Below are 22,904 nucleotides of genomic sequence, written 5' to 3' on the forward strand. Positions count from 1 at the left end.
GAAGAAATAAAGAGGACATATCGCTGCTGCCCGTGGAAAAAATTATTATTTGTTTTTGTTCAAAGAGGTGGGTTATAATTTTCTTGTATAAGGTTTCGACACTTGCAATTTAAAGGGTGTACTTTTAGATTTGCTAAGAAGCTATTTTCAAATCATGGGGTTGATTTCAATAGGGAGAATCGTTCTTGGGGAGAATATATTTATTTTTTTGGGGGGGGGGTTAAAATTTCCAGGGGAAATTTTACACTGGTGGATTTGACAAAATTCTTATACGAAATTCTTTTTAACTGTCTTACATTCTCTTATCCAACTCCATTTTGCGTGTGGATATGTTCCACGGGAATTATCCAGGGGCTTTTTTCTACGTGTTTTGATTTTCGGGGAAAAATTTCCACGGAAGGTGACATTTCTGGAATAAGCGAGAAACTGATTAGAGATTAAAGTTTGTTTTCAAATGAAAGTATGCCAAGGAGAATTTTTCAGACTGAATTGTCCGCAAGAAATTATACAGGGTGGGGGATTCTCAGCAAGGATGGAACAGCCTGGAGAGAATTTGACGGAGGGGGGTGCACTTTACGTCAAATGCAATTTCAAGGGAGGGGGTATATTTCATGAAAAATGAGTCGGATTTACTGGCATTATTTGAAAAACGATCAGAAATTTTAAAAAAACTATTTTTTTTTAACTGAAAGTAAGGAGACAAACATTTAAACTTAAAACGATCAGAAACTATTCCGTATGTGAAGGGTTGCCCCCTCTTCAGTGCATTGCTCCTTACGCTAAGGCTGTTAGCCCTTACAAAAACGCTTCCTGTTCTAACTAAACTGTATTTCAGTAGCCGTTCTTAAGAAATTGGGATATACATTCAAACTTTAACCTAAAGAGCAAGGTATTGAGGAGGGCAGCCCTTCATTTACTGAATAATATCTGTTTGTCTGGAACTTCAATTTTTCTCCTTATTATCAGTTTTAAAAAAAACTTGTTTTTTTTTATTTATCTAGTTATAACCGATACGATAGTTCTTCCTAAAATGGCCCATAAGTTGACATAGTATTATGTTATAACATGGTATTATGATAATATCAAGACCCATATTTATATTATTGTAAATCAAAGACTAGCATGATCAATACTAGCTAAGTATTTCTCTTGTTTATAGACCAAACGTATTACAACATAATGCCAGAAGTGATAGATATCGATCAGGAATATGAGGACAGTGATAAAGACTCGGACGATAGTGAACCCTCCAAAAAAGCCGAGGATCACAAAGAAAAGACCAGACCAAAGATACAAGTCTCAGTGGGAAAGAGAATCTGACTTTAATGAATGGCTACGAAAAGGAAAGGTGTAGACTGGTCAAAACAGAGGATATTTAGCTCACTGTCTTTACTGCAAAAAGGATTTCGTTTGTAAAAAAGGGAAAGACGACGCAAAAAGTCACAAACAGACCTAAGCTCACGAAGAAAATAAAAAAGCGTGGATAACTTCGTCTTCTAAAACCATGCCATTGAGTCTTCATTTTTCTGGTGATTCAAAAATCGAAAGATTGGCCACTGTTGAAGTGAAGCTAGTGACATTTCTCGTTGAGCACGATATACCCTATTCGCTTTCTGAAGACTTGCTGAAACTTGTGAAAAGCATGCAAGGCCCAGATCTTCTAAGCCAGGCCACTTTTGGTAGAACTAAAGCAACTAATATTGCTCAACAAGCGTTGGCCCCTCTTTTTCATGAAAAGCTTCTTGGAAACCTGAAAACGAGTCTTTTCTCCTTAGTAATTGACGAGACCACAGATTCCTCTGTTGCCAAACAACTTGCTGTTTGTGTCAGCTTTGTGACGAAGCAATCAATGTGCAGGTAGATTTGCTCGCTCTTTTCGAATGCAGCGACGGATCAGCGTCTGGTCTATTCAACCATCTTGTGAAGGTGATGGATGATGTCAAGAAGGCGGGTGTTCCTCTACAAAACTGGGTTGGATTCTGCTCTGACACAACGAATGCTATGATGGGGATAAACCACTCAGTCGAAACAGTTGTTGAAGAGAAATATCCCTGGGTTACAGTTGTGAAATGTAGCTGCCATCTGTTTACCCGAGTTGCAAGTCAGGCTTGCAAAAAACTGTCCAACAGCCTCGATGATTTATGTCGGACTGTGTGCAATCCCTTCAGGCACAGTGCAAAACGCCAAGATGCATATAGGAAAGAATTTCAAGTCTTTACTAAAGTGGAACAGCACAAATTCCTTTCTTTGGCTCCAACACACTGGTTGTCATTTCAAAACTGTGCACGCCGTATTCTCGAACGATGGGATACGCTTACGTTTTACTGGGACTCGTTGGTAGCTAATAATCCCTCGCATACTAATAATAATGTAAGAATGACACTAAACAACCCATACTCGAGGGCTATGATGTTTTTTGTCGAGTAAGTGCTGGGAGAGCGGAATGAGTTCAACACCAACCTCCAGTCTGAAAAATACCCTATTTCACCTCACTAAAACCCAGGAGGAAAAACTTCTTCGGACATTAGCCATGAACTTTATGAAGCCTTCATATGTTAGAACAGTCAACCCCTTTAACATCAATCCGCATGACGAAGTGAACTATCTTCCGGACGAAAATGTCTATATAGGCTACAAAGGGTTTGATTTCCTTGTGGGGCTCGAAATGAGAGAGGTTACCAGTGGCCGTTTTGTAGCGGAAAGTCTCCAAATTTGTCGCTCCGCGAGAGATTTCTACGTCAAAGCTGTTCAACAAATTCTTGACCGTTTTCCATTCTCTGAAAAGATCTACGACCTGGTACACTTGCTTACCCTAAGCTCTAGCTATGAACTGAAAGTTCCCAGTCTTCGTCAGTTCTTCGACTACTACGATTCTGCGCTTTGGAATAAAGCAAAGCTACAGCAGGAATGGCGGTCTATACCGAGTGTAGCTCTATCTAGTACTGTCGCTCTCTCTGACGTAGATGACATGGACATTGTCGTTTACTGGCGCCACATCTTGCAAACGAAGTCACCAAATGGTAGTCGGATGTTCCCAAATGTCGGGAAAATGGTTCAGTACTTTTTCTCACTTCCTTTCTCAAACGTTATTGCTGAGCGTCTCTTCAGTTTGCTCAAGGAAGTGAAAACTGATAAGCGAAACCGATTGAGTGCAGTGACTCTTTCGGCAACACTGAAAACCAAGTGTGGCCTTAAGCGCAATCTTAAAGGAGGGCGTGACTCGGGCAAGTCAGTGCTAGAGCTAGAACCCGGACTAGTCAAGCGTGTACTCAAAGAAAAGGCTAGTCCCTCTGCTCGTGACTGTAACGTTTTGAACCAAAGCATTGTGTATAGTCTGGCCAAAGATATTGTTTGTGACACATGTTAACAGTCTGATTCTGATTAAAGTTGTCTGTTCGTCTTGTACTATTTATCTGAAATTAATCTTATTTGTTTGTCTTGTATTATTTATCTGAATGTTCCTACTTAAAGCTTTTGATATTGATTTTCATTAAACATTAATCGAAAAAGGTTGAGATACGAGAATCTAGTTACCCATCAATTATTCTATTGGATAGGGTTGAAGGCCCAAGGGAAAATCACTTTTAATTTCTTCACTATTCACTTCACATTTATACGGTTTTCCCACCGTGGACTTTCCCTGCTGTGGTACCTCTGCACTTTTACTTCTGTTGCGTGCTTGACGAAAACGATGAACGACAAATGTGTGTTCACGGACAGAGCTGACCATGCTTACCTTTGACCGCTAAAAAAAGAAGGATAGACAGCACGTGTTTTCTCAAATTTATGACAGATCTTCACCACACTTCACTTGACACTGAATCAACCTTCATATTAAAGCGAGATTTTTCACCCATTCTCTCTCAAAAATACAAAATACAGCTTTTCCGAGAATTTCGGACATGCCGCGGTTTTTACCGCATTTTGGTTCAAGGATGCCGCGGAAATGCCGCTTTTTGACGAAGCCGGTGCCGCGGAGCAGTTCCGGTCGAGTGGCAACACTGCTTTAAGGACATGTTCAACTGATGTAGGAAGAAGCACATTAATGATGGAAACTGTTCAAGGGCTTTTGTGAAAAATGGGAGACGAAGAAAGTCAGCCTCTCTTGGCGGAAAAAGATATAAAAGGTAACTGTAAAATAGTCGTGTATGTTCATTCTATTGAAAAATATTTGACATCATGGTACAAGTCTGGCTAATCTGAAGGAAACACTAAAACAAAAAGAGTGGTACTGGAACAATTGGGTTGACTGAAAAGGGAAGATGTTAAGAAAACAAACCTGAATAAATGAATTAAATTAGGTGAGGGTAAAATTCTACTTTGGCTATCTTGGAAAGGGGTTAGGCTGGCAAGGGCACCAGCAGAAAATTTTCCAGGCAGGGTTCGATTCACATGTAAATCTCAGCCTTCAGCTTGGTGAAGGTACCATTGAGTGGGTGGAAGGCTTCGCCTACCTTGGGAGCTTACTTACTTATGATAAAAACCAACTCAAAGACATCAAGAGATGCCTAAGACATGCAAACTCCAGTTTTAAAGCTCTGATGCCCATCTAGAGGAATAAGAACTTAACAACAACTCTCAAAATGAGACTCTTCTACTCATTATTCCGATTGCCATTTATGCCTGTGAATCTTGGATGCTTAAAACAGACGATCAACGCCGCCTAGCTGCCTTTGAAACCAAATCCCTACGACGCATTGCTGGTATCACCTTCCATGACAGAATCTCCAACTCCAAGCTTCTCCATAATCTGAAAGGCAAATTTACAATACTGGACAAAATAAAACTACAACAACTCAAATGGCTTTGACATACACAATGCATGGCTAGCACTTGTCTCCCAAACATAACCTTCAATGGACAAGTACACGGTTCTCATCCCAGAGGTCGCCCTCTGAAGAGATGGAAAGAAAACTTTTCACCTTACAACCTGCCACAACTCTGCCGCCTGGCCGACAACATAAGTACCTACAGGAGGCACATCAATGAACTGGTTAAAAAAGAGGCCCCAAAATGACCTCCAAGGATGGATGGGACATAAGTCTAGTCAATGGACTGTAAAGTTTTGTCTTGTTGACTTTGTATGGCTTTTTATATTCTGTTTTATTTATTTTGAAGTGGTGTTTTCTTTTGTTTTCTTGTTGTTTTGCTCCTTCTGCTTTTGTTTTTGATGGGTTAATAAACTATATATATATATATATATATATATATATATATATATATATATTATATTTGTTGATTAATTATTAATTATTTGTCAATTTGTTTAGAATTGAAAGTTCAATAATTTTAATTCACAAATTTTGGTGTCTTCACTAAATTCTTGTTCAGGTTTAAGCTAAAAGTTAAGTTTCATTATTATGAAAGAAAAGCAAGCAAGATTCCTAATACAATAAAACCTTATAGGATACAGCCAATCAAATAGACACAATATGATCCTTATAGACTTAAGCAAAATTAGAATCTGACCCCTTAACTAGGATTATATTTTAAAAATTAAGGAAAAGAATAAAAAAATTAAACTCATGTTTTTAGCTTGACAAAATATGATCAAAAACCAAGACCAAATTGACTGGTGGTAGGGCACAACACTGTAGGCTATACATATATATATATATATATATATATATATATATATATATATATATATATATATATATATATATATATATATAAAGTTTTCTTTGTTTATTCTTACCAAAAGGCAGTAAGCTTTATCAGGCTTCTTGCACTATTACTAGGGCATAAGAATGCCCTTGAGAGTATTTACTCTACACCCTAAATTGGGTCCTGGTCTCCTTTAGATGGATAAATAATTACCTATATTGAGTTAATCTACCTTAAAACCTTAAATTACCTTAAATTACACTTGCTAGTGATATGGATGGGTCTAGTGTATGCCAGTTAGTGATGATAGGCTGCAGGACATCAGCTTCATCCCATTGCATGAGCCATAGTTTGGTCTCCCATTCCTTATTGAGATTTGCTTTGAAACTGTCAATGGATGGTGAACTCACTGTTGTTTTGCTCAGATCAATCCAAAGGCTTTTGATGCAGTTGGAGAAGAAATGGTTCCTCCTCCTTGTATTAGCATGCTTCCATAAAAACTTTGCTGAATGACCCCTGGTTCTTGATGACTGGGCAGGCTGGAATAAGTCTTTGACATCAGACTGGTGCAGTTTGTAAGTCATTATAATATCACTTCTTTGCTGATGGTATATTAGAGTTGGTAGCTAGAGTTGAAGGTATGTTAGAGTGGTATGTTAGAGTTGAGGCACTGCAGTCTGCATGCATGCTCTTTGTCTTTGAGCCCCTTTACACATTTAGATGCCTGTCTTTGGACAAACTTGAGGGCCCTCTGATCTGTTTTATTAATTGGTGTGGGAACACACATTCCAATTTCTAATCTTGGTCTCACCAGCCTCTTGTAGAATTTTGTGATTATTGCTGGGAATCTGCTTGTCATTGTGTGTTTGATGAGACTGAGAGTTTGGATTGCCTTTGCTGCTGCAGCTTGGGTGTGGCAGTTGAAATTAAGGTCTTTGTCTACAACAACCCCCAGATCTCTTTCAGAGGTACTCTCAGAAAGTGGTTGTCTCACACCAGCATTTGCTGACATAAAGTATTGCCATCATGGGTTGTTTTTTCCAAAATGGAAAACCTTGCACTTATCTACATTAAACTCAAGCCTCCATATCTTGGCCCATTTGCCAAAGCTGTCAAGATCTGAATTTATTGAGGTCACACCTGGCTGAGTTCCTACAGGACCAATGAGCTTTGAGTCATCAGTGTACAGGCTAAGTTTGCCTGTAATGGTTCTTGGAGCATCATTAATGAATACATTGAAGAGTGTAGGTCCTAAAACTGTTCCTTGAGGAACCCCACTTAAGACCTCCTCTATTTCTGAGCAGTAAGCTCTGCCAACTTTGCCAAAAACTCTGACCTGCTGCTTTCTTCCCTTTAGGAAAGACTTGATCCTGTCTACCACACCCACTTCAATTCCAGTTTCCTTCATTTTCAAATGAAGCCTTCACTGCAGACTTTATCAAAGGCTTTCACAAAGTCTAGCAAAACCATGTCTACCAGGAGACCAATAGATTTCTGGAAGAGTCTTGAGAGTGGCATTGCCAGTTGGGAATGAGCTTTTTTTAAGAGTTGTGGATGTATGCCCTCTAGCCCAACAGACTTATTTGGATTAAGCTTTTTAAGCCAAGATTTGAGCTCAGCATGATCCACTGTTATTACTGACATTTGAGTGATGATTTTGTAGCATGGCTGGAAGTTGGCAGAAGGGCATTGTCTGGGGGTGTGAAGACTGATGTAAACTGGTGGTTCAAGGTATCAGCAATTTTTTGAGGGTTGTTTGACTGGGTTTCATTTCAAACCAACTCTGTAAGCATGTGTCTACCAGGCTTATGTGCTGAGGCATATCTCCAGAACTTCTTGGGATTAGTTTTTAAGGTTGCTGCAATGACCTCCTTGTATTTTGTCTGTCAGTTCTCTAGAGTGTCAAGCCATCTAGTAGCGTCAAGGGTTAATTTTAAGCTGAAATTTCAGAATGGTAACTACCTCCCAGGAAGTTATGATGTTGGTTGACTCCAGGATGAGAACTTGAGAGAAACTTTCCAGGAACAGTTGACTTGAGAGTTTAAAATTCGATAATTTGGAAGATGGTTGGAATAATTTTAGAAAAATAATTTGTGAAGTTGCTGAAGGTGTATTAGGGAAGAAAGCTAGAACTGCAGCTAAGAATATTAGTGAAAAAGCTTTATATTTAATAGAAATGAGAAAGGACTTGTACAAGAATTATCTGAGTGATAGATCATATGAAAACAAAAGGAATGTAACGAAAGTGGAGAAAGCATTAAAATATGAACTAAGGAGGTGTGAAGTGAAAATTGCTGAGGATCTGGAAGATGCAGCTAGACAGCATAATAATAAAATATTGTGCTGACTTGTTAATAAATTGAGAGGGAGTAGTCAATCCAGACTTGGCCCAGTTAAAGATAGGAATGGGGCTGCAATTAGCAATAAGGAAAAAACTAAAGAGAGATGGGACGAACATTTTGAGAATTTACTTAACCGAGATAGAGTTACAGGAACATGTATAGAGGAAAATGGAAAAGTTTATGATACCTTGGATGTGAAGGAGGATTTGTTTTGGGAGGAAGAGTTAGCGACAGTTCTAAAAGGATTAAAAAATAATAAGGCTCCAGGTGCTGATAGTGTGGTAAATGAGTTTCTTAAATATGGTGGTGGCTCCAAGGTTAGAAATAAGTTACTGAAGATTATGAATATGATTTTTGAAGAAGGGGAAGTACCTAACGATTTTAGGAAAACCTTAATTAAACCACTTTATAAGAAAGGTGATAAAAGTGAGTGTGGTAATTATCAAGGCATTAGTCTGGTCTCTGTAGGTAGTAAATTACATAGTAATATGATACTTTTTAGACTGAGAGATGCTGTAGACAAAGTTCTAAGAGAAGAACAGTGTGGTTTTAGAAAAGGTAGAGGATGTGTTGACCAAATTTTCACTCTTAGGCTAATAATTGAGAAGTGCCTGAGTTTTCAAACACCTTTGGTCCTCAGTTTCATAGATTATGAGCAAGCATTCAATTCTGTTGATACAAGAGCTTTAACAAAGGTTTTATCCTTGTATGGTATACCAGACAAACATATTAAAGTGATTAGTGCTATGTACAAGAATAACACTGCTGCAGTTAAGGTGGGAAATGAGGTTAGCAGCTGGTTTTGTATTCAATCAGGAGTTAAGCAGGGTTGTGTTCTATCCCCCTTTATATGGATTATATTTTTGTACTTTGTTTTAAGGAGCACAGGAAAGGCAATGGGAGACCACGGAATCAAATGGGGAGGAAAAAGCCTCCTGGACTTGGATTATGCTGATGATTTAAGCATCCTAGATGAAAGTGTGAGCAAAATGAATGAAGTTTTAGAGGTTTTGCAAGTTCAGGGTGCTAGAATTGGTTTGAAAATTAATGTTAGGAAGACTAAGTCACTAAGGCTAGGAATAAGTGAAGATAAAAAGGTGACGTTGGGTAATGAAAAGATTGATCAGGTGGGCAGCTTCACTTACCTTGGTAGTATTATTAGTAAAGATGGTGGGAGCAGTGAAGATGTTAAAAGTAGAAGAGCCAAGGCTCAGTGTGTTTTTTTTTTACAGTTAAAAAAAGTTTGGAAGAATAAGAAGGTAAGTCTGCAAACCAAGATTAGACAATTAGAAGCTAGAGTGATGACAGTGGTCAAATATAGCTCTGAAGCATGGACGCTCCAAAAAGCAGATGAAGATTTACTAGATGTTTTCCAGAGAAATTGCTTAAGGATTGTTCTGGGTACCCGGCTGACTGACCGTATTTCAAACAATAGACTATACAAAAAATATGGTTCAATACCGCTCTCTATGGCTATAATGAAAGAAAGGTTGAGGTTGGTAGGACACGTTGTGCAAATGAAGGATGACAGATTGCCAAAGATTGTTCTTTTTGGCCAACCATCTAGGGCTAACTGGAAAGCAGGTTTTCCCTACCTGGGGTGGGAGGACGTCATAAAGAAAGAGTTAAAGGAAATGGGAACTTCGTGAGCGGGTGTAAAAAGGGAGGCTATGAATAGATTGGGGTGGTGGAGGAGCGTGCGTAGCTGTGTTGGCCTCAGGCGGCTTGGTGCTGTGGTGAGTTGTTAGTAGTAGTAGTTGTTCTCTGGAGAGGGCTCGAACTTTATTCCTTGTGGCTTTGAACTTTACCAGATAATCTGTTCTGTTGGGGTCCTGATTTATGAGCTTGGACAGTTTCTTCTTCTTGTTCCTTGCAGTTTTCATTTCTCTGGTCATAAAAGGAAGAGTTCTCAGCTTTTGTCTCCACATGGTAGTTATCTAAGAATTGAATTCAATTCTGAATTGATTCTGTTCTACCAGTTTCATAGTAGTTCTTAAAGACAAAACAGAAATAAGAAATTCTTTTTCTTTGATTAGTTGTTACACTTCTATTTTCTTCCTACTCTGGTCAAAATTCAATGGGGGGGGGGACAGGGCCACCTTTGCCCCCCTGCCGGTGCCAATGTAGCTTAGGAAAATAAAACTGTCAGGTATGAGTCTACAGGCTAAAATATGTCCCAGGAAGACACTTTGAAGTACCTACCTCCAGTCCTTCTCCATCTAAAGGGTCCTGAAATTTGTCTACATGACAGGTCTATTGAAATTTTGACAAAACAACATTTTACCTTAATTTTCAGTTATCAGTTTCTTTTTCTCTGGCTTTAGTTCTGAAAATACAATTCCTGTCATTTGAGTAAAATTCAAAGTCATTTCAATGTTTTTTTTTTAATTTAGGAAATGTATTTGCATATCTTTAAAACCTTATAAATTAGGATTGAGGAAAGTTGTGAAGCTGAAAACAATTTTGTTGTACTTCATTTAAACAGAAAATCTATTTTGCATGGTTTCACTTTTATATCACATATTTTTAAAGGTCAGGACCCTCTAGAGGGAGTAGGAGTAGAGGCATGTACTTCAAAATACCTTCCTCAGACATACTTTAGCCTGTAGACCCATCCCTGAAAGTTTCATTTTCCTAATGTAACCCCTTTCCAAGTTAGCCAAAAGTAGCCAAAGTAGAATTTTACCAAATATAGGAAGCCACTTGTTTCAGATATTAAAGTTACCTCATCAAAAAGAACTGAATAATCTGGATTTTCAACAATGTGGAGGTACAAAGCAGAATCAATATCCAAATTTTTGTTTGAAATTTCAGATCTCAGAGATATCTTGTGTTGATGCCTTTGTTCCCCCAGGAGCTGGCGTTTAGCCCTCCCCCAGGTAAATAAACTTGCAGAAAAACTCCCCCCCCCCTAATTTTCCCCCTGGATAGTTTGAGATCATGTATAAGTCAGACACAATCATATAGGGTTGCCTATAGTAATGACACATAAGGGTTCAGTGTATTAATATATATCTTTCCCAGAGGCACTTCATGTGGGAAGGGTGGTCAAATAAACTTTGGAGGGGGCTCAGTCAATTGGGAATTGAAATTTCTATTGCCCTTTTCTAAGACTACCTGCTTTTAAACCAATTACTTTCAAATGAGTTGTTACTGACTACAGTGTCTTTAAGAAATTCTAGTTTAATGGGCCTTGTGATTCAGTAGTTGTTTTGAAAGAATCCAGGTAAATACAGAATTAGTTCTAAGGGAGAGATGAGGGGAGGGTGGAGGTAGAAATATATATATATATATATATATATATATATATAATCCTCAGGGCTGTATCCAGGACTTTTGTTTGGGGGGAGGGGCTTTTGAACAGGCAGCAGGGCCTTCGTGTTGTGGAGGGACACCCTCCCCCCCCCCCCAATGTTTTTGGTCACTTGGTAGAAAGTGAAGTTGGTAAAATTGTTTGTTTGGCTCAGACCACAAAGATACTGTTATATCATCTACAGAAATTTTGAACCTGTTCAGTTCTACCAACTCCTGTTGTGATTTTACAGATGGTGCCACAATTTTCCATTTTGTTAAATACACAGCATTCAAATAGTGACATGATATGTACCAAAATCTGAATCTCGGTTGGTAAATGCAGTTGTTTTACTGACTTGTGCAGTGATTTTACATATTTAATTCAAAATGGACATAATGCTGAATTTTGACAAAAACAGTCAGTAGAAATGACCAGCCAGTTGGTAAAATCTCTTGCTCTCCCCCCCCAAACATTTTGGCTAGTAACAACCCTGAAAGGCAGTCAGCTGAATCAGAATCTGAAGGAGAGGAGCTACATTTACTGGCAGATGGTCTTAATGATGGTTGGAAGATGGTCTTAATGACTGCATAAGTGACTGAATATTCCTCTATTATGATCCATTGCTAAGTTAATCAAAGTGTTGCAAGCAACTTTTTTACTTGTATTTGGTGCTTTTACAAATAAATTAAAAACTAAAATGTCTATTATATGGGAAATGTGGCTGAATATGACTATTTAAATATGCAAGGCTGTTAGGGTAACATTTTTTAGGTTCAAATGTAGATAAAAGTTGCTAATATGATTTTACTCCCAAATAAAGGTAATTTTTCTTGCAAAATGGATGTCCAAAAACAGGCACTGTCCAACTGCTGTGGTATTACCCTAGGCACAAGACTAGAGAAGGGACAAAATAGACTGTTAATTAAATTGATGAAACTCTAGATAAAGGGGCATTACCTTTTTCAAGCCCAGGAAAACCAGAATCATTAAGACATTTCACTAAAAGTTGAAATTGATGATTGAAAAGAAATGCTCAACTGGTCTTGTAGCTACAGGGCAACTCTAAAACACCAATTTTATCCTTTATTTCCTAGGGAGTACCTTATATTACCAATTTTTATTATACAGTAATTTTACAACACTGTCTGGTGTACAAAGGACATGGTCAAGGTATGTCTGTCTCCTACTTTAAAGAAGGTCAGTAACTAATGATTGATTGGTTTGCTGGCAAACTCCTATGTTCATGACCTTTTCCTGCCATGCTATGTTCAGTATTCTTCCAAGGCTCATATTTTCAAAGGCTAGGATGCATTTCTCCAGTTGGACATTTAGTTTTCATCATTCTCTTGCATAAAGGAGAGTGGACATCACATTGCTATTCATGAAGCAGACCTGCAAGCACATGGAGTATTTCCTACTGCACCAGATTGGTTTCGCCTTATTAAATGCTGATGTAGCTTGTCCTCCTCTTGATTTTGTTGCTTGTTTCACCATTATTGTCAATTCAACTCCCGAGGTACTTAGATTCATTGACCTGTTCAATTACTTTATTTTTGCATTTCAGTGTCAGTGGATTGTTAGATATAGCCATACTCTTCGTCTTACGGACATTCACTGTAAGCCCCACTTTTTCAGCCTTTTCATCTGTGGAGTGGAATAGCAGCTGAAGTTGCTGCTTTGCTTCTTCAAGAAGAACAACATTGTCAGTGAAGTCCAGGTCAGAGATCTGTTGGCTGTAAATCTTCACTCCTGAGTCTGAAGACTGCCTTAGAATGTGTCTATAATAATAATAAATATGAATGGGGATAGGACATATCCCGGTTTGAAACAAGACATCATCTTGAGGACACACAACATTCACTATCTTCATAGAGTGTGATTATCATTTTTACTAGTTAATCAGGTACTCAATAATATTTCAAAATCTTTCAATCAACAGAATTTAATGCCTTTTTAAAATCAATGAAGCATTAATTTTTTTTTGCCACATTCCTTAGACTCCTCAACCATTAGTCTAAGAATGAAAGTAAGATCAGAGTAAGACCTACCAGGTTGAAAGCTGTGCTACTCTTTTCTGAGGTAAGTCTAGGGCTATTCTTGGGTGTTATATTTTACTAGACATAGTTGTTAAGTTGATGCCCCTCCAGTTGTCACAGATTAGGACATTGCCCTTCTTGAAAAGTTTGACCAGTATGACTAGTATTCCAGATGACCACTAAGGAGAGCATTCCAAACAGTTCTGCAGGCTCATAGGGATGTTTTCTGCATCTCTGCTGTTATCCATCCATATTCCATATACTTTGGGGAGAGAAAGCCCACCTGGTCATAAAACTACATAGCTTAGAGAAGATGCTAAAATTGTAGTGGTCAAAACTAGGGCCCAACCAATATGGATTTTCTGGGCAATATTGATATATTAGAAGTTTACCAATAAAATACAGATATAATTTGCTGATAAATTATAAAATACTTCTAAATGTTTACACTGTTTTTAGTTTAATAAATAAAAAATTCTCAAACGATGAAGAATAAACATTATTATATGTCAATTAAACTGACAATCCACAGTCATTTATTTTTTAGTAGTGTAAATTGTATTCTGGTCTTGAGAGGGCATGGGGATTATCAGCCCTACTCAGATTAATTTTTGCCTACTTTGAGTTTGACTTGGCTAATTATTGTAAAATCTGTTCATTTTGAGTTTCACTTATTTATTCATAGTGGTGTGTGGTAGTTTTATACTTGGAAGGTCATTTGATTTTTTTTTTCTGCTCGTTTTTGGCTTAGCTGAGCTTATACTTTTCTTTGCAAAGCTTGTTTTGTGGAAAAAGTTTTTAAATTAATCTTAGGAAATAGGCTACTGCCCAATCTTGGACAAAGGATCTTAAAACTGAAGTATCTCAATCATGGACAGATCCAGTCAATGACATGTGTTGTGAAAAAGAGTAATCATATTTAAATAGGCTTGGCTATAAGATTGTAGTCTGCCAATCACAACTATCTTCATCAGGTGTAAGATTAAGAACCTGCTGTCCTTGTTTAGGGAAGATGCATTTTAGTCAAAATATTTTTCCAAGATCCCACACTGTCCAAGTACTGGTAGTTTTTACCCTAAATCCTCTTTCATGTAGTGGATATGATCTAGCTGCCCCAGCCACTTTCACACATTACCTCTCCTACCACTCATAGTCATCGCGCTAACCTCTACAGTAGGTTCTACCGTCTCCTAATAGCCCTCATAGATGACTTTTACAAAGTTGTCAACTGCAACCCAAATCAAAACTAAGCTCACATTCCTTTTCACTGTCTGATTTGTCATCAACAATCACAGTCTGAACCTATTCAGTATTGTTTTCACCCTCAGTGCTGTCTTCTCACCAAATCTCTTCACAGCCTGCTTCTTTGTTTTTCTTGCTTTTATTGCTTTTCCACCTTTTCTTTGCCCCCCTTGTAGCAAAGGCAGCTCCAATCTTGGCCTTCACAGATGTATCACTTTTGTTGTATCCTCCTTTCTTCCTTGAAGCATTTCGTTTTCTTGGTGCTGCTGGGATGTGGTTGTACTTGTTCAGGTGTGACTATCCTATTTCACAATGGCTGCAAAATCACAGGGCAAAATCACAGTGCAGGTAGGAATAGGGCGAGATTTAGAACCTCATAAAATGGTGACTTTGGATTTGAAACTTCTACATATATCATCTAGTGTAAAGAAGTTGTTGTGTGATTGTTTGCTAGATTGGATGGGGGTTTGTTTAGGCCTGTCCAAATTTCGTTAAAATTTGGCCAGCTAATTTTGGGTGACAGGGGGTTCATGTGCTGAACAAAATTTTGCCCCTGACATGAGAGAGGTCAGAACCACGCATGAGTAAAGGAGATCCTTGGGAAATGAAATTATATTATAAAAAATGATTTGAAAACAAAGATGAAAATAGAATGAAAGATGTAATTGTGATTAATTGCAACTTTCCTTTGACTATTCTAGGAAGACAAAGAGTTGTCAGCCAAGATGAATCTCCAGTATATCCTGGTTTGGGCAATGGAAATGTTGATGGTATTCCATTGGTCACATGCCGAGTATGCCAATCTATGATTGATATAAGTGGGAAAAAGGAACAACATGTTGTCAAATGCAGTCAGTGCAATGAAGCTACTGTATGTATTCACTCCTCTTAGAATATGTGCTGCTAATTTTTTTTTTTATTTTTTTCTGCATTTGGTGTGTTTTTTTTTTGTTTTTTTTTTTTAGTTATTTTGTGACTGATGATAGACTTGTTCTGCTTTAATTGTATATTTTTTTTTCTTTCTTTTTTTTTGGGGGGGGGGGGTCCGTCTTCCCCTATAAACAGCTATAAAGAAAAATAAACATTATTTCTTTTGAATCCAATTTTAAAAACATCATAAATAAAAAAAGAAAAAAAAATCTTCCATGGCATCATTCTACAAGTTGAAATTGATGACATTTTGAAATCAATGGTTGCAGATACTGACAATTCTTGGTTGGTTTATTCCTTTCATTGATTAAAGCAACCATGTGCTTTTGTTTTTGTGCCTTCTTTAGTGTTGGTTTTATGGCCCCTGTAAATTTTCACGTTTTTGCCTTTTTTTTGTGCTGTAAAAGATAAAAACTGGTATACATGTTCACAAGAAGAGGGAGGATTCTCCTTCAGGCTGAAGCCACTTTTTGCGTTCCCTAATAGGTTATAATATTTGCTGCTTAACCTGCTCTAAAACTGTTCTTGGATTTTTTCAGAGTGTTATGATTTTTTTATAAGCTAACATGGTATTCACGTGATGGTAAGACAGCAAACCTTATTGATCATGTTATAGTAAACCCAAGACTGGCAGGATCAATACAAGATACTAGGGTATATAGAAATGCCGTTATTGATGCTAAAAGTACAGATCACCATCTAATAGTGTCCAGGGTTAATTTAAAGCTGAAATATCAGAAGGGTAACTATCTCCCGGGAAGTTATGATGTTAGTAGACTCCAGGATGAGAATTTGAGAGAGAATTTCCTGGAACAGTTTAATACTAAACTTGAGAGTTTAAAACTTGATAATGTGGAAGATGGTTAAAATAATTTTAGAAAAATAAATTTTTTAAATTGCGAAAGGTGTCCTAGGGAAAAAAGATAGGAGTGCAGCTAAGAATACTAGTGAAAAAGATTTATCTTTAATAGAAAGGAGAAATGATTCGTACAAGAATTATCTGAGTGATAGATCGCATGAAAACAAAAAAAATGTAAGGAAAGTGGAGAAAGCATTGAAATATGAACTAAGGAGGTGTGAAGGGGAGGCCATGGATAAAATTGCCGAGGATTTAGAGGATGCAGCTAGATGGCATAATAGTAAAATATTGTACTGGCGCATTAACAAATTGAGAGGTAGTAGTCAATCCGGACTTGTCCCAGTTAAAGATAGGAATGGGGTGGCAATTAGCGATAAGGAAAAAGCTAAAGCGAGATGGGCCAAACATTTTGAGAACTTGCTTAACCGAGATAGAGTTGCAGGAAAAAATATAGAGGAAAATGAAAAAGTTTGTGATACCTTGGATGTGAAGGAAGATTTGTTTTGTGAGGAGGAATTAGCAACATTACTAAAAGGATTAAAAAATAATAAGGCTCCAGGTGCTGATAGGGTGGTAAATGAGTTTCTTAAATATGGTGGCTCTGAGGTTAGAAATAAGTTACTGGAGATTATGAATATGATTTTTGAAAAAGGGGAAGTGCCTAACGATTTTAGGAAAACCTTAATTAAGCCATTTTATAAGAAAAGTGATAAAAGTGAGTGTGGTAATTATCGAGGCATTAGTCTGGTCTCTGTAGGTAGCAAATTGCTTAGTAATATGATACTTTTTAGACTGAGAGATGCCGTAGACAAAGTTTTAAGAGAAGAGCAGTGCGGTTTTAGAAAAGGTAGAGGATGTTTTGACCAAATTTTCACTCTTAGGTTAATAATTGAGAAGTGCCTAAGTTTTCAAACACCTTTGGTCCTCAGTTTTATAGATTATGAGCAAGCGTTTGATTCTGTTGATAGAAGAGCTTTACTAAAGGTTTTATCCTTGTATGGTATACCAGACAAATACATTAAAGCGATTAGTGCTATGTACGAGAATAACACTGCTGCGATTAAGGTAGGAAATGAGGTTAGCAGCTGGTTTTGTATTAAATCAGGAGTTAAGCAGGGTTGTGTTCTATCCCCCTTTATATGGATTATTTTAATAGACTTTGTCTTAAGGAGCACAGGAAAGGCAATGGGAGACCATAGAATCAAATGGAGTGGGAAAAGTCTCCTGGACTTAAATTATGCTGATGATTTAAGCATCCTAGATGAAAGTGTGAGCAAAACGAACGAAGTTTTAGAGGTTTTGCGAGTTCAGGGTGCTAGTATTGGTTTGAAAATTAATGTTAGGAAGACTAAGTCACTAAGGCTAGGAATAAGTGAAGATGAAGAGGTGACGCTGGGTAATAAAAAAATTGATCAGGTGAGCAGTTTCACTTACCTTAGAAGTATTATTAGTAAAGATGGTGGGAGCAGTGAAGATGTTAAAAATAGAATAGCCAAGGCTCAGAGTGTTTTTTTACAGTTAAAAAAAGTCTGGAAGAATAGGAAGATGGTTCTGCAAACCAAGATTAGAATCTTAGAAGCTACAGTGATGACAGTGGTAAAATATGGCTCTGAAGCATGGACGCTTCGAAAAGCGGATGAAGATTTGCTAGATGTTTTCCAGAGAAATTGCTTAAGGATTGTTCTGGGTACCCGTCTGACTGACCGTATTTCAAACAATAGGCTATACGAAAAATATGGTTCAATACCGCTTTCTAGGTCTATAATGAAAGAAAGGTTGAGGTGGTTAGGACATGTTGTGCGGATGAAGGATGACAGATTGCCGAAGATTGTTCTTTTCGGCCAACCATTTAGGGCTAAACGGAAAGCAGGTCATCCCCGTCTGGGGGGGGAGGACGTCATAAAGAAAGATTTAAAGGAAATTGGAACTTCCTGAGAGGTTGTAAAAAGGGAGGCTTTGAATAGATTGGAGTGAAGGAGGAACGTGCGTATCTTTGTTGGCTTCAGGCGGCTTGATGCTGCGATGAGTTGTTAGTAGTAGTAGTAGTATTGTGTTTTTTAGGGTGGTGCCTTTTCTCCTCCTCCTTATGTCCATGCCTGAAATATATTTGTTTAAAAATTTACAGTGCTAACAGTTCGGCTAAAAATTTCTTTATTGTCCCTACGAGTTGTCATAGCCATCACTTTAGTTAATGGTAGTGTGCAAGACGTAAGTTACCTCACGGTAAGCTACTGGGCAACTTACCCTGTAATGGTAAGTTTAAGTTTTTAATGAACAAAATTGTTCTCAATTGAAACACATCCATCCCTAAGAGAGCTGCCACTTCACTAAAATCTATCATAAAAAAAATTTCATTCATCAGATTCAATGCATGAGTCATACCCTTTGAGCTTATGCAAATATCATTCTTGGTTCATAAGTGGCAAGTTAAAGTTTTTGATGAACAAAAATGTTCTCAATTAAAACAAATCTATCCCTAAGAGAGCTACCACTTCACAAAAATCTATTGTAAAAAATTTTATTCATAAGATTCAATGCATGAGTCATACCCCTTTGAGCTTGTGCTGATATTCCTCAGTCGGACTATCTCTTTGTCATTATCTGCTTGAGCAAAAAAAAAATGGGGGGGGGGATACACGATGAGTCAGTCAGTCTGAATAAATAAGACATTCATAGCAGAGGTCAATTTAATTTGGAGAGTTTTTGACTTTTGACTCGAATTTTCTGACTGGCTATCTTGAACTATAGAATAAATAATCAGTGAATTATATATCCGGCTATAATGCGGATAGTAAGGCCTATTAATAAAAAAATACTCCCGTTCTACCGATCTATGCCATTCAGGAAAGAGTCGTGGGTTTTTTGTCAGTCTCAAAGGCCGAGGAAAGGAAAATCCGCAAGTACCTAGAAAATAGGAGGATATTTGCATATGATCCCGCCCAGGCTGCACTACTCTACTTGATCTGCTTTTTGGTGTAAACTCACTGACACAGGATGAGTTAACGGATGCAGTAAGTCGCATCAATGAGCTTGCCAAATTTTCCTACCAATTTCGGAAGAATGGTGATTCATTTAACTAAAGATCTGAAGCTGACTTTGTTGGGTTCTTAAACACAGAACTCTGTTGCTACATCTTCAAAAGTGGCCCGTTTTCCAAATCATTGTACTTTGAGAATGCAAAAGCTGTCGAATCGGTAGCTTGTTGGTGGGCTGGTTATTTGTGGAGTTGGTGCTTACGGGAGTGGCTGTAAAAATCTCAACAACTTGTGTTACTGTAGCTTCGTGCGACAGACTCTGGTTAGGTTATGGATGGGCACAGACCCACCGCAGAAACCACATCAAGCATGAAACAGCGAACAAAATTCTAATGGTCCGTCACTCACTCAATACAAAAAAAAAAAATGAGCATCGCCGTGCAGCTTCAAAAATACCTGGAAATCGAAAAGAAAGGTTGGAAGGGATGTTCACACTGCCATCATGTCTTTCTCTCAATAGTTCACTGCCACGTGATAGTGGAGATAGTCTGTTGGAAGATGATCTGTCAGACATAGCAATTGAACAAATAAAATGATGTAAATGAGTAGGAAATAAACAAATAAAATGATGCAAAAATAATATTTTTTCCTATCAATCTGTCAGAGAATAGAGAATATTTTCTTTTAAATTCATGAGTATTTGAAACTTACTACTTATGCGGTAACTTGCGATAACTTACAAGTTACCAGTAACTTATTTGGTAAGAATAAGTTTCGAAACTTACCGGTAAATCTTGCACACTGGTTAATGGCTCCTCCCAAATTTGAAGTGTGCAAAAACTAATTGTTTAAGTGTTTTAGGCTTTTTCAGCTATTCTCAGTTTTTGGTCTCAGTATTTCACTAATAATGAATAAAAAGAAAAAAATAAACAGAAAGCTACCACTATAAACAACTCACCATAGCACCAATCCACATAAGGCCAACAAAGCTGCGCACACTCCACCTCCATCCCAATCTATTCAAAGCCTCCCTCTTCACACCCTCCCTGAAAGTTACCATTTCCCATCAATCTGTCCTTACGACATCCTCCCAACCCAACCGAGGACGACCTGCTTTCCGTTTAGCACTAGATGGTTGACCAAAAAGGTCAATCTCAATAAAAATAGCAAGAAAGCATGCAGCTGTACTCCAAGCATTTTGACTCCAAAACAAAGAGCAATTTCTTCTGCTTTTTTTTTTTTTTTTTGCACTTTCTGCCATTTGAAGTTTTATCTAAACACAGCGCTAAAACAACTTGTACATTTCACTGTTTTTCTTTATTTTATAAATCAAAAACTTCTTGAAATAAATAGTTACTTTGATACCTTAGGACAGTGGTTCTCAAACTGTGGTAAGCGTACCCCTTGGGGGTCCGAACAAATTTGTAGGGGGTACGTGGCCGGCCAACTAGAAAATAAAACAACCCTTTAACTCTAGAACTGGCACTTCTGTTTATGTTTTAGCTATAGTTTACTTAATACCGGCAACTGAGAACGGGTACCTAAAATATTTTGTGGGTAAAAAGGGGTACAGTGTCTAAATCAGTTTGAGAACCACTACTTTAGGGAATCGTAGCTGAGACCCAAATATTAATACTAGTTTATTTTAAATTCATCTTCTTCATAAAGTGAACGCATGCAGGAGCGCCAATTCATGGAAATATAGAGGGGATGGGGGCAAATATATTTTTCGAAAACTAGAGGGGCACTTCTTCTTATTATTTTATTTGTAAATAGAAGTACAACAAATGGTATTTTATAAATCTATGGGACAGGTTGTAGTTGCCAATCGAACACAGCCCCATCCATTCATTTTTTAATAGTTACCTCTATACATATATGATCTCTCTAGGAGGCTCCTTTTGACTTCAGGGTCACTAAGAAATACAAACTTCTTATTTTTTTTCTCTTCAAAATAATTTAACTTGGACGATAAAGGCGTAGACAAATATATACAAGCGAAAGAGATGTGTTTTCCAGGAATTTGCCCTTTAGCGCCCTTGGTTGACTTCGTATTTTCGCTTGGCTTAAGTATGTGTATGGGCCTTTGGCCCGTGAGCACATGCTTTAATATAGCCATATACTTTTGGGTTCTTTGCTTTGGACTTGGTGTAGGATTGGTGCTACTAAACTGCTTAAATCCTTGACACGGATTTCCCGGCATTATTTTACAAACGAACAGAAAAAAAAAATCAGAGCAATATCAAAACTTATAACGAACAAAAATTATTACGTATATGGGGAAAGGGGAAGCCCCCTCCTCAATATCTTACTCTTTACGATTAAAATTGGTACCACCAGAACCCATATTTGGAAAATAATGTCGTCTCTGATAAGTTGTTCAAAGAACCGATATTTCTTCGATTACGTCATTTATGGTATGAGGGGGCTCCCCCCCTCTTCAATACCTTACAATTTATGATTCAAAATTTCTCCGCTTAGTACGGCCTTGCCATAGGGACTATGGGAATGCCAACACCGAGAATTGATGTTATTAAAAATATTCTCGTTGGAAGTTTCCTCAGTATTCTCATTAGAAGACATCTTCTTAGATAATCCCTACCCAAAAGTTTTGACCGTGCCTGACTATGCCTAAAGAGTTAATGGATTCTAATATACCATCCTCGTATTGAACTTGATTTAATTTTATTATAAGCGTTTTGATTTAATTTTATTTAAAGTGTTTATGTGTGTTATTGTCGCATTTCTTTATGTGTTATTGGTGATGAATATATTCAGCCTAGTGTAACAAATCGTTTGTTATTTTTTAGCCAATCAGAAATGCACCACCCGGTAGAAAATATGTGCGTTGTCCCTGCAACTGTCTCCTGATATGTAAGGCATCTTCTTTAAGGATTGCTTGTCCCCGGCCTAATTGCAAAAGAATTATTAACCTTGCCCCAACTCCTGCTGGACCCAGTGGTTCAAATAGTTTGCCATCGATGCCTGGCATGTGCCGCGTCTCGTGTGGCCACTGCATGCAAACATTTCTGGTTTGTAATCTTTCGTTTTACTTAAGTTTTGTTTGGTTCAAGAAGTTAATAATAAATAATGATCATTGTTTAATTGTTGTTATTTCTGTCCTTGGATAGCTGGTAATATCCTAATCGTTTTATAAGTATAAAATGGGTCGGTACTTTAGCCATGAATTTTTTTTTAGTGGAGAAGGGGTTACATTCTCTTGATTACTAGGGTTCTAAACGAGAAGGAACAATAATTGAACGCATGATAATTGGCTTCTTGACAACCTCCTCGCCCCTCATGTATTATATTTTAAAACACACAATATTTAAAAAAAAATGACAATAGCAAAAATAAGGCCGACGAGAGACCAAACATCTTGGTTGATGGAGGGGTGAGAAAAATAGAACATACGTCCTTGAGGAAAATATATATATATATATATATATATATATATATATATATATATATATATATATATATATATATATATATATATATATATATATATATATATATATATATATATATATATGCGCTTTATGTGTGTTTTTACACAAGAGTTTGAGTTTAAGCTATACGAAGCTCAATAGATGATAATAGAGTTATATGCGCTTA

At 37.4% G+C, this 22,904-nt stretch overlaps 1 protein-coding gene across 1 annotated transcript in view; it reads left to right on the forward strand.

Moving 5' to 3' along the window:
* Positions 1–4,030: 4,030 nt before the first annotated feature.
* The window catches only part of LOC148946646 (type I phosphatidylinositol 4,5-bisphosphate 4-phosphatase-A), a 41,020-nt gene continuing 22,146 nt past the window's right edge, over positions 4,031–22,904 (forward strand). The window contains exons 1-3 of the mRNA XM_089097072.1: positions 4,031–4,127; positions 15,224–15,393; positions 22,097–22,318. Coding sequence (XP_088953198.1) covers positions 4,079–4,127; positions 15,224–15,393; positions 22,097–22,318 — 441 coding nt within the window. The 5' untranslated portion in view covers positions 4,031–4,078. The remainder of the gene's footprint in view (positions 4,128–15,223; positions 15,394–22,096; positions 22,319–22,904) is intronic.

Source organism: Artemia sp. Qi Xiang Cuo, chromosome 11 (genome assembly GCF_049724085.1).
Source record: "Artemia sp. Qi Xiang Cuo chromosome 11, ASM4972408v1, whole genome shotgun sequence".
NCBI classification, from domain to species: Eukaryota; Metazoa; Arthropoda; class Branchiopoda; order Anostraca; family Artemiidae; genus Artemia; species Artemia sp. Qi Xiang Cuo.